Source organism: Syngnathus acus, chromosome 24 (assembly GCF_901709675.1).
Source record: "Syngnathus acus chromosome 24, fSynAcu1.2, whole genome shotgun sequence".
NCBI classification, from domain to species: domain Eukaryota; kingdom Metazoa; phylum Chordata; class Actinopteri; order Syngnathiformes; family Syngnathidae; genus Syngnathus; species Syngnathus acus.
Window position 1 is genome coordinate 338,147 of NC_051108.1, and position 17,981 is coordinate 356,127.

The 17,981-nt window shown below is 54.6% G+C and overlaps 3 protein-coding genes across 15 annotated transcripts in view; 1 reads left to right on the plus strand and 2 right to left on the minus strand.

The window, feature by feature from the left end:
* LOC119118285 (tyrosine-protein phosphatase non-receptor type 14-like) lies at positions 1–12,094 on the minus strand. Of its 2 annotated transcripts, XR_005096687.1 has the most exons (21): positions 11,662–12,094; positions 8,835–9,195; positions 8,595–8,770; positions 6,521–6,618; positions 6,060–6,127; positions 5,906–5,976; positions 5,752–5,839; positions 5,597–5,685; positions 5,413–5,500; positions 5,266–5,348; positions 5,094–5,157; positions 4,657–4,723; positions 4,128–4,591; positions 2,838–3,989; positions 2,241–2,375; positions 1,943–2,161; positions 1,735–1,863; positions 1,427–1,661; positions 1,161–1,324; positions 571–1,007; positions 183–202 (listed from the first exon to the last, which is right to left on the minus strand). XR_005096687.1 is itself a non-coding variant. In XM_037245175.1 (20 exons), the coding sequence occupies exons 2-20, from the start codon at positions 9,006–9,008 to the stop codon at positions 879–881; spliced, it is 3,693 nt and encodes a 1,230-aa protein (XP_037101070.1). In that variant the 5' UTR covers positions 9,009–9,195; positions 11,662–12,094; the 3' UTR covers positions 1–878. The 2 variants fall into 2 exon arrangements, 1 of the variants encoding a protein (XP_037101070.1); XM_037245175.1 differs by having other exon boundaries at positions 1–1,007.
* LOC119118287 (protein EFR3 homolog B) overlaps positions 5,942–17,981 on the minus strand; it is a 27,342-nt gene continuing 15,302 nt past the window's right edge. For 8 of the 9 annotated variants that reach the window (XM_037245185.1, XM_037245183.1, XM_037245182.1 and 5 more), the window contains 2 exons: positions 17,901–17,950; positions 17,356–17,822 (listed from right to left, as the gene is read on the minus strand). In XM_037245185.1, the coding sequence (XP_037101080.1) occupies positions 17,717–17,822; positions 17,901–17,950 (156 nt within the window). In that variant the 3' untranslated portion in view covers positions 17,356–17,716. Of the gene's footprint in view, positions 5,956–17,355; positions 17,823–17,900; positions 17,951–17,981 lie in introns of those variants that run through there. The other variant, XR_005096688.1, reaches the window with a different exon arrangement.
* LOC119118289 (pro-opiomelanocortin-like) lies at positions 12,663–16,607 on the plus strand. Of its 4 annotated transcripts, none has more exons than XM_037245188.1 (3): positions 12,663–12,754; positions 15,643–15,771; positions 15,894–16,607. In XM_037245188.1, exons 1-3 carry the CDS (start codon positions 12,752–12,754, stop codon positions 16,371–16,373), a joined length of 612 nt encoding a protein of 203 aa, XP_037101083.1. In that variant the 5' UTR covers positions 12,663–12,751; the 3' UTR covers positions 16,374–16,607. The 4 variants fall into 4 exon arrangements, with proteins under 4 accessions (XP_037101083.1, XP_037101085.1, XP_037101084.1 ...); XM_037245190.1 differs by having other exon boundaries at positions 15,643–15,753; XM_037245189.1 differs by lacking the exon at positions 12,663–12,754 and adding an exon at positions 14,727–15,237.

The window sequence follows — 17,981 nt, forward strand, 5'->3', positions numbered from 1 at the left end:
TAGAGAAAATAAGGCTTTATTGCATGACGAGCAAGTACATGTTTACGGGCGAGGAGGAGAATGCAGATGCAAAACATCCATCCATCCATCCATCCATCCGGCTGTATGAACGAACACGCAGCCAGGAGAAAGATAGGGACAAACCGTGGAATGGCGAGTGACCGACAAGTGCAAAAAAACACGCAGGCAGGCAGGCAGGCGCCTTACACGCAACACAACACATATACTGCATTTATACACTTATATACATTCAAATATATATTTGTTTAAAAAAACACGCATGCATAGTTGAAGAGGTTACGGTATTTTTCATAGTACCAAGTCAGGAAAGAATTTTCACACAACACGAGTGTCTGTACAAAAACAAAATGTGATTTTATAAACACGTTGAAGGATAAATACTGTCTGGAAACGTTTTGGCTAGGATAGTTGCGGAGACTTACTTGCATGAGGCACAATTTACAAGGGGGGGGGGGGGGGGGCACTGCTTTTGCTAAGTTTCAGCCCAGTTGATGAAAGGAAGCCAGCTCACGTGAAAAGGATTCACAGACTTGCCACAAGTGCAGGCACGATGTAGGCACGATGACATCATCCACTCTCTTGTTGTTTTGGTAAGCAACAGAGTTGAGCTGCTTGCCTGTTAAATGATGCAGGCGTATGTTTAATAGCGCAGATGGCGCCAGAGCACTACTTTTCTGTTCGAAGAAGCTCCTCCCCCCACTTCAAAAAGGTGACCTTGCGCCAAGATGGCGGCAAAGCAATACTAGAATAAATTAGACAGCCAGCTGGACTTTAGCGCCACCTTGTGGCACCTGAAATGGGTACAGTGTCTGGAAGAGGGATGGAAAGCAACCGTTTTAGCAGGGGGTGCCGACATTTCAGATGAGGCGAGAATTCTTGAGGAACTGGATGAGGACCCTGTAGACAAACTTGTACTGCGAAATGGTCTGGACCATCAGCATCCGCTGCTGCCTCAAGCCCGAAAGCATGGTGGGGATCTCCACGGGCTAAACGGGATGACAACCAACAATGAGCGAGCGGCATTTGTTTTGGAAATCCTTTTGTGGCCGGCCGGCGCTGGAGCCATTGTCGCCACGCGCGCGCGTGCGTGCGTGCGTCTAGCTCGACGCAAGGTTGGGATTTTCTTTCAAGGTACCAACCTCGTTGTGCTCCAGGCAACTGATCATCAACTCCGTGAGAATGACCACGCCGGTGCGGCCCGCGCCTGCGCTACAGTGCACCACCACGGGCGGGTTGGGGCTCTTGGAGGTGTCCAGCATGGAGTTGGTGTGCCTCCTCACCGATTGGATCTCCTCCAGGTAGGCTGAGAAGAAGAGGGGGGGGGGGGGGGGGGGGGGGGGGGGGGGGGGGGGGGGGATGAAGAAACAGCCAGCCAGAAGCGCACGAGGGGCGGGCGATCACCCACAGAGGAAGCCCTGCACGTATTCGGGGCAGCCCTGCTCGGGCCAGTCGGTGTACTGCAGGTGCCACACGGTCCGCTCCTGGCCCGACAGCAGGTGTTTGACCTTCAGGCCCGTGGTGGCGTAGCAGCCCGAGTCGGTGCGGAACTTGGTGGTCACCTTGAACTTGCCGTGCGTGGCCGAGTTGTGCTTGGAGCCCAGCTTGGGCCAGTAGCGGTGACTCTTGGAGCGCCCGCCCTCCTGGAAACACGCGCAAAGCTTGAAACACAACCAACTGGCCGGCCATCCGCCCGCCCGCCCGCCACCCGCGTACCTCCTCAGCCGTAACCATGGCGATGACGTTGACGCCCTGCTCCCACACCATCTGCCAGAAATCGGCACAGGTGTTGGCCAGCGGACCCTGGGTGCCGATGTAGTGCCACTCCTCCCCTCGGATGCTCACCTGCCAACAAAATCAGGGCGTCGCGTTGCAGCCGGACAGCGGCCAGAGCTCACGGCCAAAGCCTTCGGTCCCCGCCCACCTTGATATGGGAGGCGTTGATGTAGCCGGTGTTGTTCTCCTTGTTGGGCACCAGCTCCACCCGGTTCTCCTCGTACGGGAGCACGTCGCGGAAGCGGTTGCGCTCGGCATTGTCTGGGAGCGCGGCGGTGGTGACGGCGCCGTCCGCCCTCTTTTTGGGCACCTGCTCGTACTCGGTGAAGACGCGCTCCTCCTCCAGCTTCAGCTCCAACGTGGTGCACTGGCGAGCGGCGATGACAGCGCTCCATGACTCCAAAGAGCGACTGCGAGCCAGACGGCGGTGGCGGCGGCGGCCTTACCCGTTCGTCATTGGCGGCCTCGGCACCGTCGTCGGCCGGACGCTCGGGGCCGCGGGCCGCGTAGAGGCCGTTGAGGGCGGCCATCATGAGCGGTCGCTTGGCCGAGTCTGCCGACATCTTCTGCCTCTCCAACGTCTTCAGGAGAGAGGAGAAGCCCGTGGTCACGCTGGCGCCCGTGGCAAACATAATGTGAAGCACTTTGGCCCGCCCCTCCTTTGGTCTTTGAAACTGGATCGGATTAGTTTGCCTAATCTGCGACGCTATTCAACCCTCACGCCCTCGTCTGGTTTGGGTACAAATCAAAGCACCGGCATCCAAGGTGACGTTGCCATCTCTTTTGGCACAATGTGAAGAATAGGGAGGGGACAGGCAGGCGGGCGACCCCCCCCCCAAGCGTAACCTGTGGGATTTGAGGAGGTTTTAGCGGGCCACAGAGCCTCCTTGCGCTACCTCGTGCCCAAGGGCGGATTATTGCTAATCAGGGGCGAGCCGGGCTGGTAGCAAATAAACAACCTAACCAAGTTGTGTTGTGAATGGAGCGCGGCCGCTATTTGAGCAAATAGCAACGAATGCCCTGTTTGAGGAGTCGAGTCTTACCCTCTGCGCTATCTCCCGCTCCACGATGCTGTCCTCCAAGGAGAACATCTCCGACACGGGCCTCTCCTTGAGCGGCTCCTTCCTCACCCTCTCCTTCACGCTGGTGAGGTCCGGTTCCGAAATGGACGGTCCCAAGACGTTGCCGGCGCTCTGGTCCCCTCGCGTCAGAGCGCCGCCGCTACCCCCGGCGGCAAGCTGGCCGTCCTCAGGCCCCCGAGATGGGCCGGGCTCGGCGGCGAGCGGGCGGTTGCGAGCGGGAATGTTGCCGGGGGCTCTGGGAGGGCCCGGGTACTCCGGAGGGGGCTTGTTGGGCAGCTTGGCCAGAGCGGCCTGCAACTGGGCGCTGATGCTGATGTCTTGGTTGAGACCCGGGATTTGGACATCCAGCTCGGGCCTCTCTTCCTCCTCCTCTTCATCTTCGTCCTCCTCGCTCTCGCTGCTGTGGATGAGCATGGTGGCGTTGGAGAGAGTCTTTTGATGCTGGTAGGCGGCCACCGGGGCTTCCTTCTGCGGGGGCGTGGGGATGGCCAAGTCTTTGGATGGCGGCGGCGGCGCTTGCTGGGCCACGGGCTGTGGGGGCATGACGTGCTCCCTCAGAGTATTCCTTCGATGAAGAGGCGCGTTGATGCCCTTCATGGCCACGCCCTCCAGGCCGGCGCCTCTCATGCCGCCGATGATCACCTCCATGCTGTGCCGCTTGCCCAGGGTGGAGCGGTGCTTGGCCGCGGCGGCGGTGGTGAGCGGCTCGCTGACCTCCTGCAGGGATTGGCGCACCACCGCCGAGCTGTCCGGCTGGAAGGTCTTGACGGACAGCTGCACCATGCGGGTCACCAGCTCCGGGCTGCTGCCCCCGATGCAGCGCAGGCGGTGGCTGGCCAGGTCCGGCGTGCTGGTGGCCGGCCGGAAGGCCGCCGAGGGATACGGCGGCGGGGGTCGCGATACGGGGTGCCTGGCCACGTGAGCCGAGGCGGCGTAGCTCCCTTGTTGTTTGGTGTTAGCCAGCTCGGGCGTGCTGACCGTGTGAGAGATGGAGGTGCCGGCGGCGCCAGGCGCGCCGCTCCCCCCCCCGTTGATGCGTGGTGAGCGACAAGGCCCGCTCCCCGCTGCTCCCTGATGGGGTCCACCGTAAGACACCGGCTTGCTGTAGCTGATCTACAAGGCAGGAAGCAGCCAACATATGGTCAAGCCCCACGCGCAAATCCCGGGCGAGGGCGGCTCGCTCGCTCGCTCGCTCGGCTGTAGCTATCCGTCCACGGACGGACAGACGGCCGGCTGGCCGGTTTTCCTGACCTGCGCGTAGGGGCTGGGTCCCAGGCCGGGGTAGGGGCCCCGCTCCCTCATTTCGGGCTGGCTGTAGACCAGCGCCTCGGGCTGGCGATAGGCGCAGGCGTTGCTGATGTTGAGACTGCGCAGCGACTGGCTGTGCAGGTCGCGCTGAGCGTGCAGCACGCGCCGCTTCTGCCGCATGACGGCGTCGTACTCGGGCGTGGGCCGGTAGGACGGCGCGATGATGGCGCTGTGCCGGTGGCTGGGGATGTAGTCGGGGCGCATCAGCTCGCTGCCCGCGATGCTCAGGTCGGAGGACACGGGCGAGGGCGGCACGAAGGTCTGCGAGCGGTTGAGCGAGCTCAGGCTGGGGCTGCTGTAGACGCTGCCGCCGTTGCGGAAGGGGAACTCGGCGGCGGCGGCGGCTTGGCAGCGCTCCAGGCTGCTCTCCGACTTGTAGTAGGGCTCCTCGTGGTGGAAGATGCTGTCTACGGGGCGGCAGCACAGCGGGGCTCACACCGGAGCCGACGCTTCGGGCGGGCGGCGACCGTACCTTGAGAGCTCTTTGTGTCTTGGTACTGGGAATGCGCCGTCTGGAAGTTGCACGACTGCGGCCGAGGCTGCGAGAAAGGAAGAGAAAAGGGAACTGTCGGGGAATCCCTTTCAAATATCCACTGCGGGAATAAGACCAACGACGTTAGCGCGCCGCCGCCGCCGCCGCAGTGTTCAATTAGCCACAAGAGGTCTATTTTTGAGACTTCCCGCCCCGCGTCGGCATATTTGTGGCTGGCGTCATGGTCAACGAGCAGCGCAACCTGAGAATCTTCTCCGAGGAGCGGCCATTGTGTCGCATTTAGCTGCCATTGTCCGCAGGCGCCGGCCAAGCAGAGGCGTAAAGCACCGGCTTGGGTCGGGCCGGGAATCGCAGCCACGCCAAGGTTGCAAAAATGCAACCAAAGCAAAACAAGAGGCCAGACGCTTGACTCGTACCAGAGAAAGGCGGTGCTGCGTCCAGGTGGGCCTCCTCCTGATTGGCGCCGGAGAGCGAGTGGGCCTGAAGAGACACACGTGAGGAGGAACATGAAACAGAGAGCGACTCACCGTGGCGGCCATCCGCGGCGCCATCATGAGCGCCGTATGCGCGCTTGGCGTGCAGACTCACTCTGCGCAAATCTTGTTCTGTTTGTAGAACTTGTGTCTGGCCGTGAACAGACGAGCCATGTACTTGGCCATCTCCATGTCCTCCTGCGGCGGCCCAAAAGATTCGTTCAATGTATCATTTGGCAAGTTGCGGTTTGCCGCGGCTCACCAGGTGAAAGATGATGGTGTCGTCGCGACTGGTGATCTCCACGGTGATGGCCGACTTGTTGTGCGCGACGGTGCCGATGTCCTTCCACCTGTTACGCAACCAAAGGCGCCTTTTCACCCCGACCCACCGACCGACCGAGCGAGCGAGCGAGCGGAGCGCGCGCGAGACCGGGACGAACGCTGACCTGTGGAGCATGATGGATCGGCCGTTTCTGTGCTTGACAAAGACGCCCACGAAAGACATGCCGATGAAAATGTCGTTGGTGTAGTTGTCCTGCGCGCCGAGAGAGCGCCGTTAAAGTCTGTCGGGGAGACTTTGGAGCGGCGCCGGACCACGCACCTTGGCGGCGAAACTCTCCTGGCCGAAGCCGTCCAGTTTCTCGATCTCCTCGATGTAGAGCAGCTCCGCTTCGGCCGGCGCCATTCGACTGCAAGCAGAAGGGCGTTAGCGTTTGGCGGCAAAACAATCGAGCTGCCAGTCGGTGGCTCGGTACCAGTGGCTTTTGTGCTCTTCGGCCACCTTCTGCGTCCACTCCTCCAGCACCTCGTCTCCGTGAGGCCAGTTCTAGTCGTTGGCCAGGCCAGAGAGTTGGAAAGGGCGGGCAAATGTGCTGGTGGCGGCGGCGGCGGCACCGGCGGGCTACTCACCACTGGGAAGAGCACGTACTCCCGCAGGAAGTCCTGAGACATGAACTGAGTGAAGTCCCCAAAGTCGGCTGCAAGCAAAGCAAGGCAAGCGTTTTCTTGATGCTGACGTCAGCAGAAAGTGTCCCCCCCCCCCATTGCCTCCCCTTAACGAGTCTCGTAACATGTGACGAGATTCCCACTTTCCCAGGCCCAACATGATGCCGGCCGGCCTCGGACGTGTGATAACGCTCTTCCTGCCGCCGGCCAAGACTAACCTTGGTGCTGGCAATAAGCAAACGCTTTGTTTACATTCCGTCCGGAGAGACAGACAGCAAGCGGGAGGGACACTCTGTGTGTGTGTGTGTGTGAGAGAGATAGCATAGGACGTGAAGTGGCGTGCACTCTCTCTCGGTGGCCATATTAGGTAGTAAAGTCAAGATGACCTGAGCAAACCCACGCGAGGTTGCTCTCTCTTCTCTTACCTTGCACGGCCAGGCCGGCCAGTCTGATGCCCTGCTCCACCGTGCAGTGGAGGCGTCCGTCCAACAGCTCCTTCTTCACCTGAAGGTAGTACTGGTACCTGAAACACAAAGGCACCTTTGTTTTACAATACCAAGAAGAAAGACTAAAGAAAGGAAGAAAGACAAACTTGGCAGAGGTCGACGGAGGAACGAGTGACTCATTTTGGAGCCCGGCTCGGCGACGGCCCCGACGCCATGCCCAGGCGGACGATGGCGGGCTCACGTAACGCCAGCGGCCTGGCATAATGCCAGCGGCCTCGCGTAACGCCAGCTTTCTTGCCAAAAGAGCACGGCGATATCCGCGTTTGTCTCGGCTTGAGCGGTCGTGACAAAAGATGACGACGTTCAACTTCTCGCCATTGGCGCCGTGTTTTGGGGGCCAAGAAATCACGAGCCGTGTCGTGCAACCAAATCTTTCATTTTCACACTTGCAGTTTATTTCTTTATTTTTCTTTCACTTTCACCTCAGAGTCTCGTCTCCTTTTTTTAGCAGCTGTCGGGGCGGCCTATAATCGTTCCCGCGCGCCTCCTCCCTCACCCTGTCATTACACCCGTTGGCTGGGATGCCATTCCGTTCCCGTGGCAACCCTCTAATTAGCCAGGCCGCGCCGCCGCGGCTTCAGGAAGGGAGGCGGGCGGCGGGCGGAGCTTGACGCGGTCGAGAGAGGCGGAGCCGAGGAAGAGCAAAAGCGTCAAACTGTGGCGGACTGTTCAAACAAGGACATTTCACTCTCTCTTCCTTTTAGTAAAGTGCCTTGGACACTCATGGCAACATTTGACTCCTCCTAAAGCCCTTTGGGTCAATTTTGGGCTTCACTTTTCCGCGTCCTAACGCCAAACACAAAGGCGTGACGTGGGCCGGTCTTTGCTCATCGCAAAGCAACAATAGCGGCGTTACATTTTGGGCTGGGAAAAGGGCAGCGCTTATTTTGGGAAATAATTACAGTTGGCAGCCGTAGGGGGAGCCGCAGAGCAAACCCGATGGCGAGCGTCACTTGCCCACTGTTTTGACACTGGCTGCTTTTGGCAGCCGACCCCAAATCAAGAAAACACCCAAAAGCCAAGCCACCGTAGTCACTATGTTTACAACAAAAGAGCATTACGATTTTCGGGTGTGCGGTGAGTCGAGCCGTAATTACACTTTCGATGGAGTCGCCCCCCACCCCACCCCACCCCGCCCCAAAAAAAGAAAACTCGGGAAGGCAGCGGAGCGGGTTCTAACCGCAAAACCAAAGCAAACAACAAGTCTGGCTGCAATACATTGACATTCTGGACAAATTCACCTCTGCGTGAACCCTGTGAAAATTAGAGCCGCATTTGAAAAGAAGTGTGGGTTCCCACAATTCATTGGCAGCCTATGGCCAGCATTTTGCACTCACTTTTTGCCATTCTTTAGTCATCGTCAACATAAACGACGGGACTGAGAGGATTGTTTACAAGCTTGGAGCGAGCGAGCGGGCGGGCGGGCCGGGGGGGGGCACTTTTGCAAAGCCTGCCCGGCCGGGGCGGCGCTTAGGGTCCCACAAGCGACGCATTGTGACTAGGTCCTCTGCCGGACGGCAGCTGCCTTCGCCGAGGATTCTTGGGAGGAGTGTGCGTGCGTGCACGCATGAGTGTCTGTTGAGTAAACCAGACATCGGCCCCATTCTCCAGCCCCCCCCCACCCGCTCGCTCGCTCGCTCGCCCCATCCCACTCTCCCTTTGCACTTCTGCTTGGAGGAATGTGTGGTCCGCCTCCTACGCTGGACGGCTGTGCCAACATTCCTGACTCACACAAGGAGAAAAAGGAGGGAAGGGCTGAAAGAGAACTAAATACGGGAGCGGAATGAAAATGTGCTGCCGACGCTGTGCAAGCGTGCTAATAGTAGCAGACTATTGTTTCCCCTTCCTAACCCTAAGCCCACACCATGGGCAGATGCGCACACACAGAAGGCCGCAGGGGATTCCTGGAATACCAGCCCTTTAGCAGAGCAGATTGTGGCCTCTGCAGAACAAACCTGCGCTCTCTCCTGAGCAAATAGCCAGCACCTTTTACCTGGTGGCTTCCTGCTCCAAGCGGGACACGCTGGGCACGTAGAACATGACCCCAAAGAAGAGCAGCGGCTCGTTGCCAAACTTGTCCAGCTGCTTCTTGAGGGGCTTCTCCAACTCCACCCAACGCTGCGCCGGCGCCTGGGTCTTCCCTCGGAACCACAGGCCAAAGTAGGGCGTCTAAAGCCGAGGGGGGACGTCAGAAAGGAGATCTCGGTGGAGTCGCTAACGGAGGAGGGCTCACCTCGCGTAGTTCCAGACGCTGCGCCACGGCTTCCAGGCATTCCTGCCCCGTGCTCTCCACAGACAGCGTACATTCGATCACGTTGCTGTCCAGCAGCCGAATGCGCGTCACAAAGTAGTTCTTGCTCAGGACGTTGTAGCGCCGCGTGCGCCGCAGCTTCAGCCGGAAGGGCATGGCAAGTTCAAAGGTCGCGCTGAAGACGGAGCCGCTTCAGGAGCTGCCCACGGCCCCCCTCGCGCTGGGGCCGTGGCGCCGTGTGGAGAGATGCTCCGTGGCCAGACGCTGGCCCATTCCCAAAGGAGGACCACAGGACAGGACAGGACAGGACAGGACAGGACAGGACCGGACCGGACCGCCGCCGCTGGAGACAGAAAGACATAAACACCGCTTGAGGTCTTCAAAAAAAAACATTTCCATGCCGCTTGCCATCACGTTCCTTGGTGGCCAATCAATCCAAGGACTGTCAAGACTGGACAGAATTGCTCGATTGTCACTGTGCGGTTTAGCAAAGTGGAGGCCGACAGATTGGCATTTCCAAGAAAATGCCGCGCGTGCACAAACACACAGATGGGATGCCAGATGTCTCTTGGAAGATCATCTGCTCATTTTGCTGCACTCCAGCCAGCTCAAACGCACCACACAACTCTCATTGGTGGGAACCCGTGTCGCTCACCGATCCGGACCAAAATCCAAATTCACACACACTGGAGGTCACAGCGCACAGAGTAGGGTGTGAGGATGGCCACAAAAACAACGTACAGGAAGAAGCCAGCGCACCGGCACGGCGCAATGACTGCCAGTGGGCGGAGCAAAGGTAGCGCTGGCTGGGAAACGGAGGAGGAGCGCCATCTCTTATCATGTCCTTCCAGTTGTTCCCAAGAAGAACGGAAAGGAGGGAAAAATCAACAGCCGGGATCAAGAGCCGCTGCTCGTCATCGTCCCAAACCGCAGCCCTGCTCACTTTTTCCATGACATTCCCAGCCCGCCAAGCCAAAGCGCCAAGCCAAAGCGCCAAGCCAAAGCGCCAAGCCAAAGCGCCAAGCCAAAGCGCCAAGACAAAGCGCCCCCCCACCCCACACAGGACCTTACAACACAGACGCCTGCTTGTCATCGCCTATTGTGAGCTCAGGTCTATCTGTCGCGTGTATGTTTGGTAGTCTCTGGCGCATGATAGGAGGCGGGGCTTGCGCTGATTGACATTCCACCCCTTTGCACCTGCAAAGCATCATACATATCAGGGCAGGTCCAAACACGCTTTGTCACAACCGGGCAATGTTGGGGGTTTTTTGTGCTCAACATTTTGAAGCAACTTCACCAAAAACACGCAGACCACTAAAGCATTGACCCCGCCCCCAGCCGCTTGCTGAGCTCAGTTGGCGCTGCTGGCAAGAAGCGGAATTCTTCACAGCTTTCAAATTCTCCGGCAAACCAAAGTGCCGTGTATTCCCCCAAAACCACTGGCCCTGCTACCATGTCATTTACACAGCGTGCTGTTGGACATGAGACGCAGCCAGATGTCCGTGGGGGAGGGGGGGGGTTACGCCCCCTGCAGCAATATTTGCCTTTAGATGTTTGCGTGTGTGCATGCACGTTTTCTTTTTACAGGTGCATGTCAAAACACATCGTTCACACGCATACGCATACAAATATGTAAGAGTTGTGCAATGACGCGTTCCAAAACACAAACGACAAAGGCATTTTACTATGAATGCAATATTTGGGACTGATCTGACTGCGAAGAACCAGGTGATAGACTGCCCCCAAGGTGTGTCATCGTTTCCAGACGGTAGACTGCTGTCATTTTGAACTGTTTTGAAATCAAATCTCCAGGTGATACACTGACAAGAAGAATGATGTATGACTTCATTTAGGGCAAGCATGTCTGAGGTCAGGCCCGGGGCCAAATTCGGCCCGCGGCCTCGCAGAGGAAGATGTACTAAAAGCTATGTTCCTTTTCACCAGCAGAACTGAGGCCGTCCCAATGCAAACTTCACCCCACTCACAAAGTCGTTATGGGTGTCGGGGTGACCCCCTGGCGGCGTGAGCCTCGCGTGGCCCTTTCCAGCCCATTTCCAAAATGCAGAGCAAAGTTGATAGATAGGGGGGGGGGGGGGGCGTCGTGGCTTCCAGGACAAGTGGCAAACCTTCGCAGAAACAGAAAAGAAGTCTCGTTGGACTGGCTGGTTTCTAGGGATTCGTCATCAAGAGAACAAAACACGCAAACTACGACAAGGTAAGGCGGTGAAAATGAAAGCATCTCAAAGCTCGGTGGGCGGCCCCCAGCCAATTTACCCTCAGCAAATCAGGGCCGATTGGATCGTCATTTTTAACCACAGGTGATAAAAAATCTGCTCCACTTAATTTGTCATTTGCTAATGATTTGATTGTGAAGCTCCAAATGATGGGCTGTGACCTTTGGGCCTTTGTTTGGGCATTTGGGTTCCAGGTGATGCGCCGCTTGCTCCCTTAGCTGTCATTTTCGAGTGAGTCAACCGTGAAGCACCCTGTAAACAACTTTGGCGGACTTTTGACTCCTTTCTAGCAGCGATTTCAGACTCGATGAACCATGTAACAACCAACCCATGTAACAACCCATGGAAGCCAATGCAAGCCACTGCTCCAAAGAACCAACCCCGACCGAGTGTACTTGCAGGTACAGGTGTTTACAGAGCAAGTCGTGACGACAATATTTGGGATGCACCGTCAGCTTCCTTACGTGGCCCAGCCATTTGGCCTGTTTTTTCTTTTTTTTTGGAGGGGCGGACGGCGGACCCAACAGTCATTAAAAAAGTAGCACAAACAAACACTTTGCAAGAGTCCAACTCACCCCGCTACATGCCGATGTGTCCCGAAGAGACCTCTCTCCGTCTCCTTCTCTCCTTCACACGGAAAACATAATCTCCATCCAGTGTGGATTAGGTTTCCACGTGAAGCGTAGGATTTTGCGACGGACTCTCGGCGGAGGGGAAATAAATCTCAGTCGTAAAACTCGATTTGGTGGCGCCAGGGAAGGGGGAAAAAAAGTTTTCGGCGGGTCGAATTGGGAGTTGAACGGCACCAAAAAAGGCTTACGAGCCGTCGTCTCTCTCACGAGTGGGCCGTGGCGGTGAGTGAGTGGAGTGGAGTGGAGTGGAGCAGCGACGTGGTGATGTGGTCTCGCTGGGGCGTCTTTGCTAGGCTATGCGGTGCGGTGCGATGCGATGCGGTCCAGTCCAGCAGAGGAGCCGCTGCTTGCCCTCCGGGGGCGTTCTGGACACGAGTGGGCGGGCGGGGCTGAGACGGAGTCGCTAGATGCGTTCACGAGCACCGAATAATGTCGGTGCTCGTGTACGCAGCTCCTTTTTGCAAAGTGGCCATTTTGCAGTAGGCACACGTTTTTGTTCTTACACATACACACGCACTCTATACAACTTGTTTTAAGATGCAAAAACAACATTTCAGAAATAACTTTCACATCTACTACACGCTGAACCCTTAAATATCCCAACATGGAGGTGGCGAGCAGTAGTGGTTCTCCGCCACATCCGGATCAACTTTAGAGTCGCGACATTTGTTTGGTGAGAACAATAAGCGAATGCTTACGGAATTGTATTTTGGATAGATGGATGGCATTTCTTCTCAGCCCACCCAATGAAAATGAGCGCCCTTTGAAAGGTGAACACGCTCAAGTCCACGCAATTCCCCAGCTTTGGTGATCAGCATGAAGGCAGCAGGCAGTGACATCACAAGGCAGAAATGTGAGGAATGCGGGGCTCCTCGTCCAAGACCACCTCCTGCCACCCGCCTGCTTTCGGGCTTTTCCACACAAGTACAATAATAATAATTGGAATAATCTTCACTTTTACACTTGTTTTTGGACTAGGTGCAAACACAGTGGGGAATTTTGGTTTTCAAAAAAGTCTTCCATAGTAACAGTTATGGTATATTATCTACCTTTAATTACCGGTGTTAAGTTTGCTGTCTTAAAACAGCTGCTACCTTCGCAAATCGGGGGGGGGGGTTAATTGAATTAAATTTTTGTGTACAGTATTTGTTATTCTTATTGACTTTCTATTTGGGTAAATAGCCAACGTCTCAATGTAAATGTTTTGTGTTGTTTTTTTTCTCCCCAAAGAAAACGGTGGCCCTTTTCTGGACACTAACGCGCTTTTTATTTGTGACTAAATTGTGACATCTTGTGGCTGACACGAGTACTGCTGCGTAAGTGAAAAGGGGAATGAGGGACCAATTATTTCAGGCCAAAGACTAATATATTTAATAATGTTTGAAAAACATTCTTATATATCATTTACTGATGAGGTAAGAGAAAAGCTTGATGTTCGTTTGCCTGTACTCTACTGCCACCTGCTGATCAAGTTGGAGTCGCAATGAATGAACCATTCTTACATTCTCTTCCTTTGTCTCTTTTTGAAGTGCAATCCTATGCAAATTTGGTGACTTGTAAGCACTATCCTGTAGTTGAAATTGATAGACGATGAAAGCAAGGTACATAAGCAGATTGCGGCAAGAAGGACATGGCAAATATGATCTGTGTGCGTGACTGCTCTTGGCAGCCAATTCACAGCACAACAGAATGTTCTGATGTTGGAGCACGACGGCCACCATGGGCTCACACATGCAATTGACTCCAACATGTGCTGACCATTACGGTCTGTTCTTTCTCGTTTAGGTGCCCTGTAAACGTGGGCTTCGGCTTCGCTTTTACAAGAAACTAATATTTTGTTTTCACGCTACATTTAATGCAAACACCTGAGGCATGTGCACACAAACTTTAGAAGAGGGATTCAAAACAACAAAGTTATCATCATTAAATATGTCAAAGGAATGCATCATAATGTGTATTAAAGTTGATCTCTTTGTATGTTACATATAATCACATTTCTCTCCAAATAACATGTGGAAAATCAAACAACCAAATATATCAACCACATACGTAAATACCCAAATGAACCATATCATTCATTACCTTCACTTGTATTACTAAGAATTTGGAAATGTGGCCAAAGAACTTGCATCATCGTGTTTCACATTCCCACAGGGTCATTTGGTTTTCAACTAACTAACTAAATATGTCAATTGAAAACAGACTCGTTCTACACTAAGTTCCAGCTCTCCTTGGAGCATTCCTTTGCTCAAATTATATTGTGGCCAGGCAGCCAAGGCTTACAAAAAAAATGTGTTTTTACAATCTATTTAATGACATTGTTATTGTTTTCATGAAGTGTATTATTTTTGTCAAGCTGTTTGTATTGTTAAGAACAAATCTCAAACGGCATGCATGCGGTCGGTCGGTCGAGACGACACAAATACGCGCCGACGGATCGTATGCGACTCGTACAAATGGTGCTTTTCGCTCGAGGAGGAATTTTGAAAGCGCCAAAAGCCCTTTGCTTTTGTCCTTTTCAAAACTTGCGTGTGACAATGACCGCATTGCACCATCTGTTGCCTTTACACAAAGTCTTTGAGAAAATCGGTCGGGACTGCGGCGCACATCGCTTTTGATGTTCTCCGGTCGACCGCTCATCAAAATCAAACTCAGGGGTCAGATCAATAGTCAGGTTTCCAAACAGCGCGTTCTCCTCCGGAAGACACTGTTCCGCCACCGCCGCCGCTAATGGCGTTCCTTTACGTAAGGCGAACAAGCTTTGGGCCTGGAATGCCGTGGCGACGTGGGCGGGGTGGTTGTTCCTTGCACGGCTTTAAAGGACAGGGCCGATACACTCGCAATATCAAACGTGAACGCAAGCTCTCGGTAATTGGAGCAGAACAGATCTGGCGTAAGCTTTTCATTTCACCGTTTGCTTCAAAGGAGCACCGGGCAAAGAAAGAAAATCAAAATAACAATGGCGTTAAAGTCGTCCTTTTGGAAGAGGAAAATGACAAGGATTCTGGCCTAGTTCCTTTTCCAAAGCGCTTGAGTCGTGCGTGAACTGGAGCTCGTCCCGGTCCACTTTGAGCAGCCGAGTCATACAATTGGGAAGATGTTACATCGTTAATATTAAACATTACTAACAACAATGTGGCCGTGGCAACGTGACACGCGGCTGGCTGCAGGTCAACTGTCAAGTCGCCACGCTGATAGAAAAAAGAAAAGCTTCGTGGGCTAAGGCGGCGAAACACACACAGAGAGAGAGAGAGAGAGAGAGAGAGAGAGAGAAAGAAAATGATGCATTGTTCCCCCGCCCACGTGGAGTGGGAGATCCCTCGCTCGCACACCCACCCCGAGGCCTCCAGGAGCTCTATAAAAGGAGCAGAGCGCGGAGAGCCTCTCGAGCTGACGGCAGCTGCGAGGAAGAGGAGACGAGTCGCCGCGCAAAAGGAAGAAAAACTCATAGGAGCTTAAACAACAACAAATATAAAAAAAAAAAAAGAAAGAAAGAAAAAACCAGGACGACCAGAATCGGTAGGAAAATGTCGCCGCCTTCTTTTTGCTTAGCAGGGATGAGTGCCAAATCAGATGATTGCTTTGCCTTTCCGTAGCTATATTCTTCTTCTGCAATCTGTAGTCACGGTTAATAAACGTAACCATTTTCAGACACGGTGGGGGGAGTTGAAGCAGTTGCGCAAGCCATCTGCAATATTCCAGTCAAAGCCGCTCGCTCGTCAATGTTTGCAGAGTTCAGTGGGATCAGCGCAGGAAGGAGAGCGTTTCAAATGCCCGAGCGAGCCCACAGCAATGAAAGCTGCTTTTTGGGGGGGTTTACATGTTGTCAAAATGGATGTGGGTTGTTGCACTGCAAAAAGGCAAGACACCTACCTAGCACAGATGCCATTTGTCCGGCTTGACGCTTTGCTTTTTCTTTTGAAGCCCAGCAACATGGAGTGTCCGTGTTGGTTGTCGGTGGCGCTCTTCTTGTCCATTCCGGCCTTGGGCTCAGAGTGCTCCATCTGCAAAAACATCAACAGGGGGAGGCTGCTGGTGAGCTCATCTGCCAATGCGTGTTCAACCGCACCTTGCCCGTCACTCCGTCTAACCTCAAACGCCAGTCGTGAAGGATCAACGGGTGGAATGGAATCTTCTTGACCCTCGCTGTGTTTTCTGTCATGGCCTCCGTTCAGGTCTGCCTGGAACTCTGCAAGTCAGCCAGCCAGATGCGGCGTCCGGCGCTCAGCATCAGCGAGGAAAAGGAACTCTCCACGTTGGAGGCCAGGGCAGCAGAAGGGCGGCGCTCGTACCCCATGGAGCACTTCCGCTGGAGTCAGCCCTCCAGGAACGGGACCCGGGAAGGCCGAGCGGGCTCTCATCATGCCGAGAGGAGCTATTCCATGGAGCACTTCCGCTGGGGGAAACCCCCCGGCGGGAACATGACGCCCAGACCCAAGCCGGGACACAAAAGCGCCAAGCGAAGGCACTCGCCATGGGGCAAACTCCCCAACCGCAAAGCGCTCAAAGGCTCTGCCTTCCCGAGCGAGCCGGCGAGGCCCCGGGAGAGGAAGCGGGGGAGTCCCCGAGACGGCCACGTGAAGAATGCTCAGGGATCGCTGACCGGCATCTTCGGGGACATTCTTCTCAAGGATGTGCAGAGGATCGTCGGCTAGCTGATTTTTGCATGTTGCTATCAATCACTTTATGTCTTTGTGTTTCTCGTTCCTTGTTGTAAAAGTCTTGACTGAGCGAATTGGGTGTCAAACTCAAGCCCAGATCTGGGCCTACGCCTCATTTTAGCTTTGACTAATGTACTGGCTGTGGGACAAGTTGAAGTCTTTGTGGACTAGGCTAGTAAGCGTTGGCCTTGTTTGTAAACAAAATAAAAAATGCCAGTGAGTTCCTGACATCGGCTTCGTTTGTAAACAATACCAAAAACGCCAGCGGGAAAACGCTTGGTCATATCCTTCTGGTTTTGTCAATTCAATACATTTCTTTAAGCATGGCAGTGCCAAGTCTGACCGGAAAAAGACAAGGGAAGGGCTTCTTCTGTGGACTGGTAACTTTTATTGTCTAACACATCACAGAAGCATGCAAGGACAGGACAGGACAGGACAGGACAGGTCAGGTCAGGTCAGGTCAGGTCAGGTCAGGTCAGGTCAGGTCAGGTCAGGTCAGGACAGGACAGGACAGGACGGACGCAGCGAGCGCTAAGGCATTTTTCCGTCCCCAAAAAGTCAAGCTGCCTTTGTCACAAGGTCCTCCAGTTTTTAAAGTGCAAAGTTCACAGAAGGGGTCTCGGACCTGCACAAGCACTACGCGGTTGACAGAGCTATCCGGAACTAGACGACAAAATGACTGACACAAGTAAGGTGGGTGGGTCACGCTTGGTGGACACAAACGGGAACGACCGGAGAGTCACGACACGACCGCAAACGAGGACGAGATTCGAGGGAAGTCGGCACGGGGACAGACGTGCCGTGCCGTTGGTGGGAGACTAAGCTGATGCCAACGAGAGGCAGAGAAGAGACGGAGCGTCAAATTTGAGTTCTTATAAAATAGATACGTGCGTGCGCGCACGCAGGCACGCACAGACACGCGCACGCACGCACACACTCGGAGTAGATGTTGAGATGTTGACTGTAGACGAGCTGAAAGATTTGAATGCTTTATGCCGGGGGGACCCTGTACTCACAATGAGCTGTTGAGCGACTTCTTATCCTACTGTTAAAAAGGAATGTGAAAAATAATAAACGAGGATCAAATCACGGCCGCGCACGATGAGAGAATTGGCAATATGTCAGCACTACAACAACAACAAAAAACCCATATTAAATCAGTGCAGAAAATGGAAAAGATTGTCCAAAACATTCCTACATGGCGAGCTTGACAAAATGTGGCTTGTTATCAAAGTTTTTGGCTTGCAGCAGCGGCACCTTATTTCTTTTTTGCCCTGCCTCGCCAAGAAATGGTTTGCCCCGGAAGAGAAGAAGAAGAGTGGAGTAACCTTGCCTTCTCAATACACGCAAAGGTCGGGAAACTTCATCTCGTAGATGGGCACCGAGCGAGTCTGGCTCGGGCCGTAGCCGGATGATACGGTGCCGGACGGGCTGGGCGGGGGCCTGAGAGGGAGGACACGCGGGGCCGTCCGTCATTGTCTCGGAAACGGACTGGTACGGCGTTTTGTGGTTGTGGCTCACCTGATTGTGAGCTCAAAGATCTGGTTGAGTTTGCTCTGCAGCAGCGTGGCCTGAGCGAGACAAAACAGCAAACAGCGGCGG

Bases quoted from the DNA above. Each gene is read 5' to 3' on its own strand.
- LOC119118289 (XM_037245188.1), top strand. The intron at 15,772-15,893 runs GCGTGTTCAACC...GCCTCCGTTCAG, and splicing joins TGGTGAGCTCATCTGCCAAT to GTCTGCCTGGAACTCTGCAA.
- LOC119118285 (XM_037245175.1), bottom strand. From the start codon at position 9,008: ATGCCCTTCCGGCTGAAGCTGCGGCGCACGCGGCGCTACAACGTCCTG. The intron at 2,376-2,837 runs GTAAGACTCGAC...TCTCTCCTGAAG, and splicing joins AGCGGGAGATAGCGCAGAGG to ACGTTGGAGAGGCAGAAGAT. The intron at 1,008-1,160 runs GTTGGTACCTTG...CATCCCGTTTAG, and splicing joins GTTGCCTGGAGCACAACGAG to CCCGTGGAGATCCCCACCAT.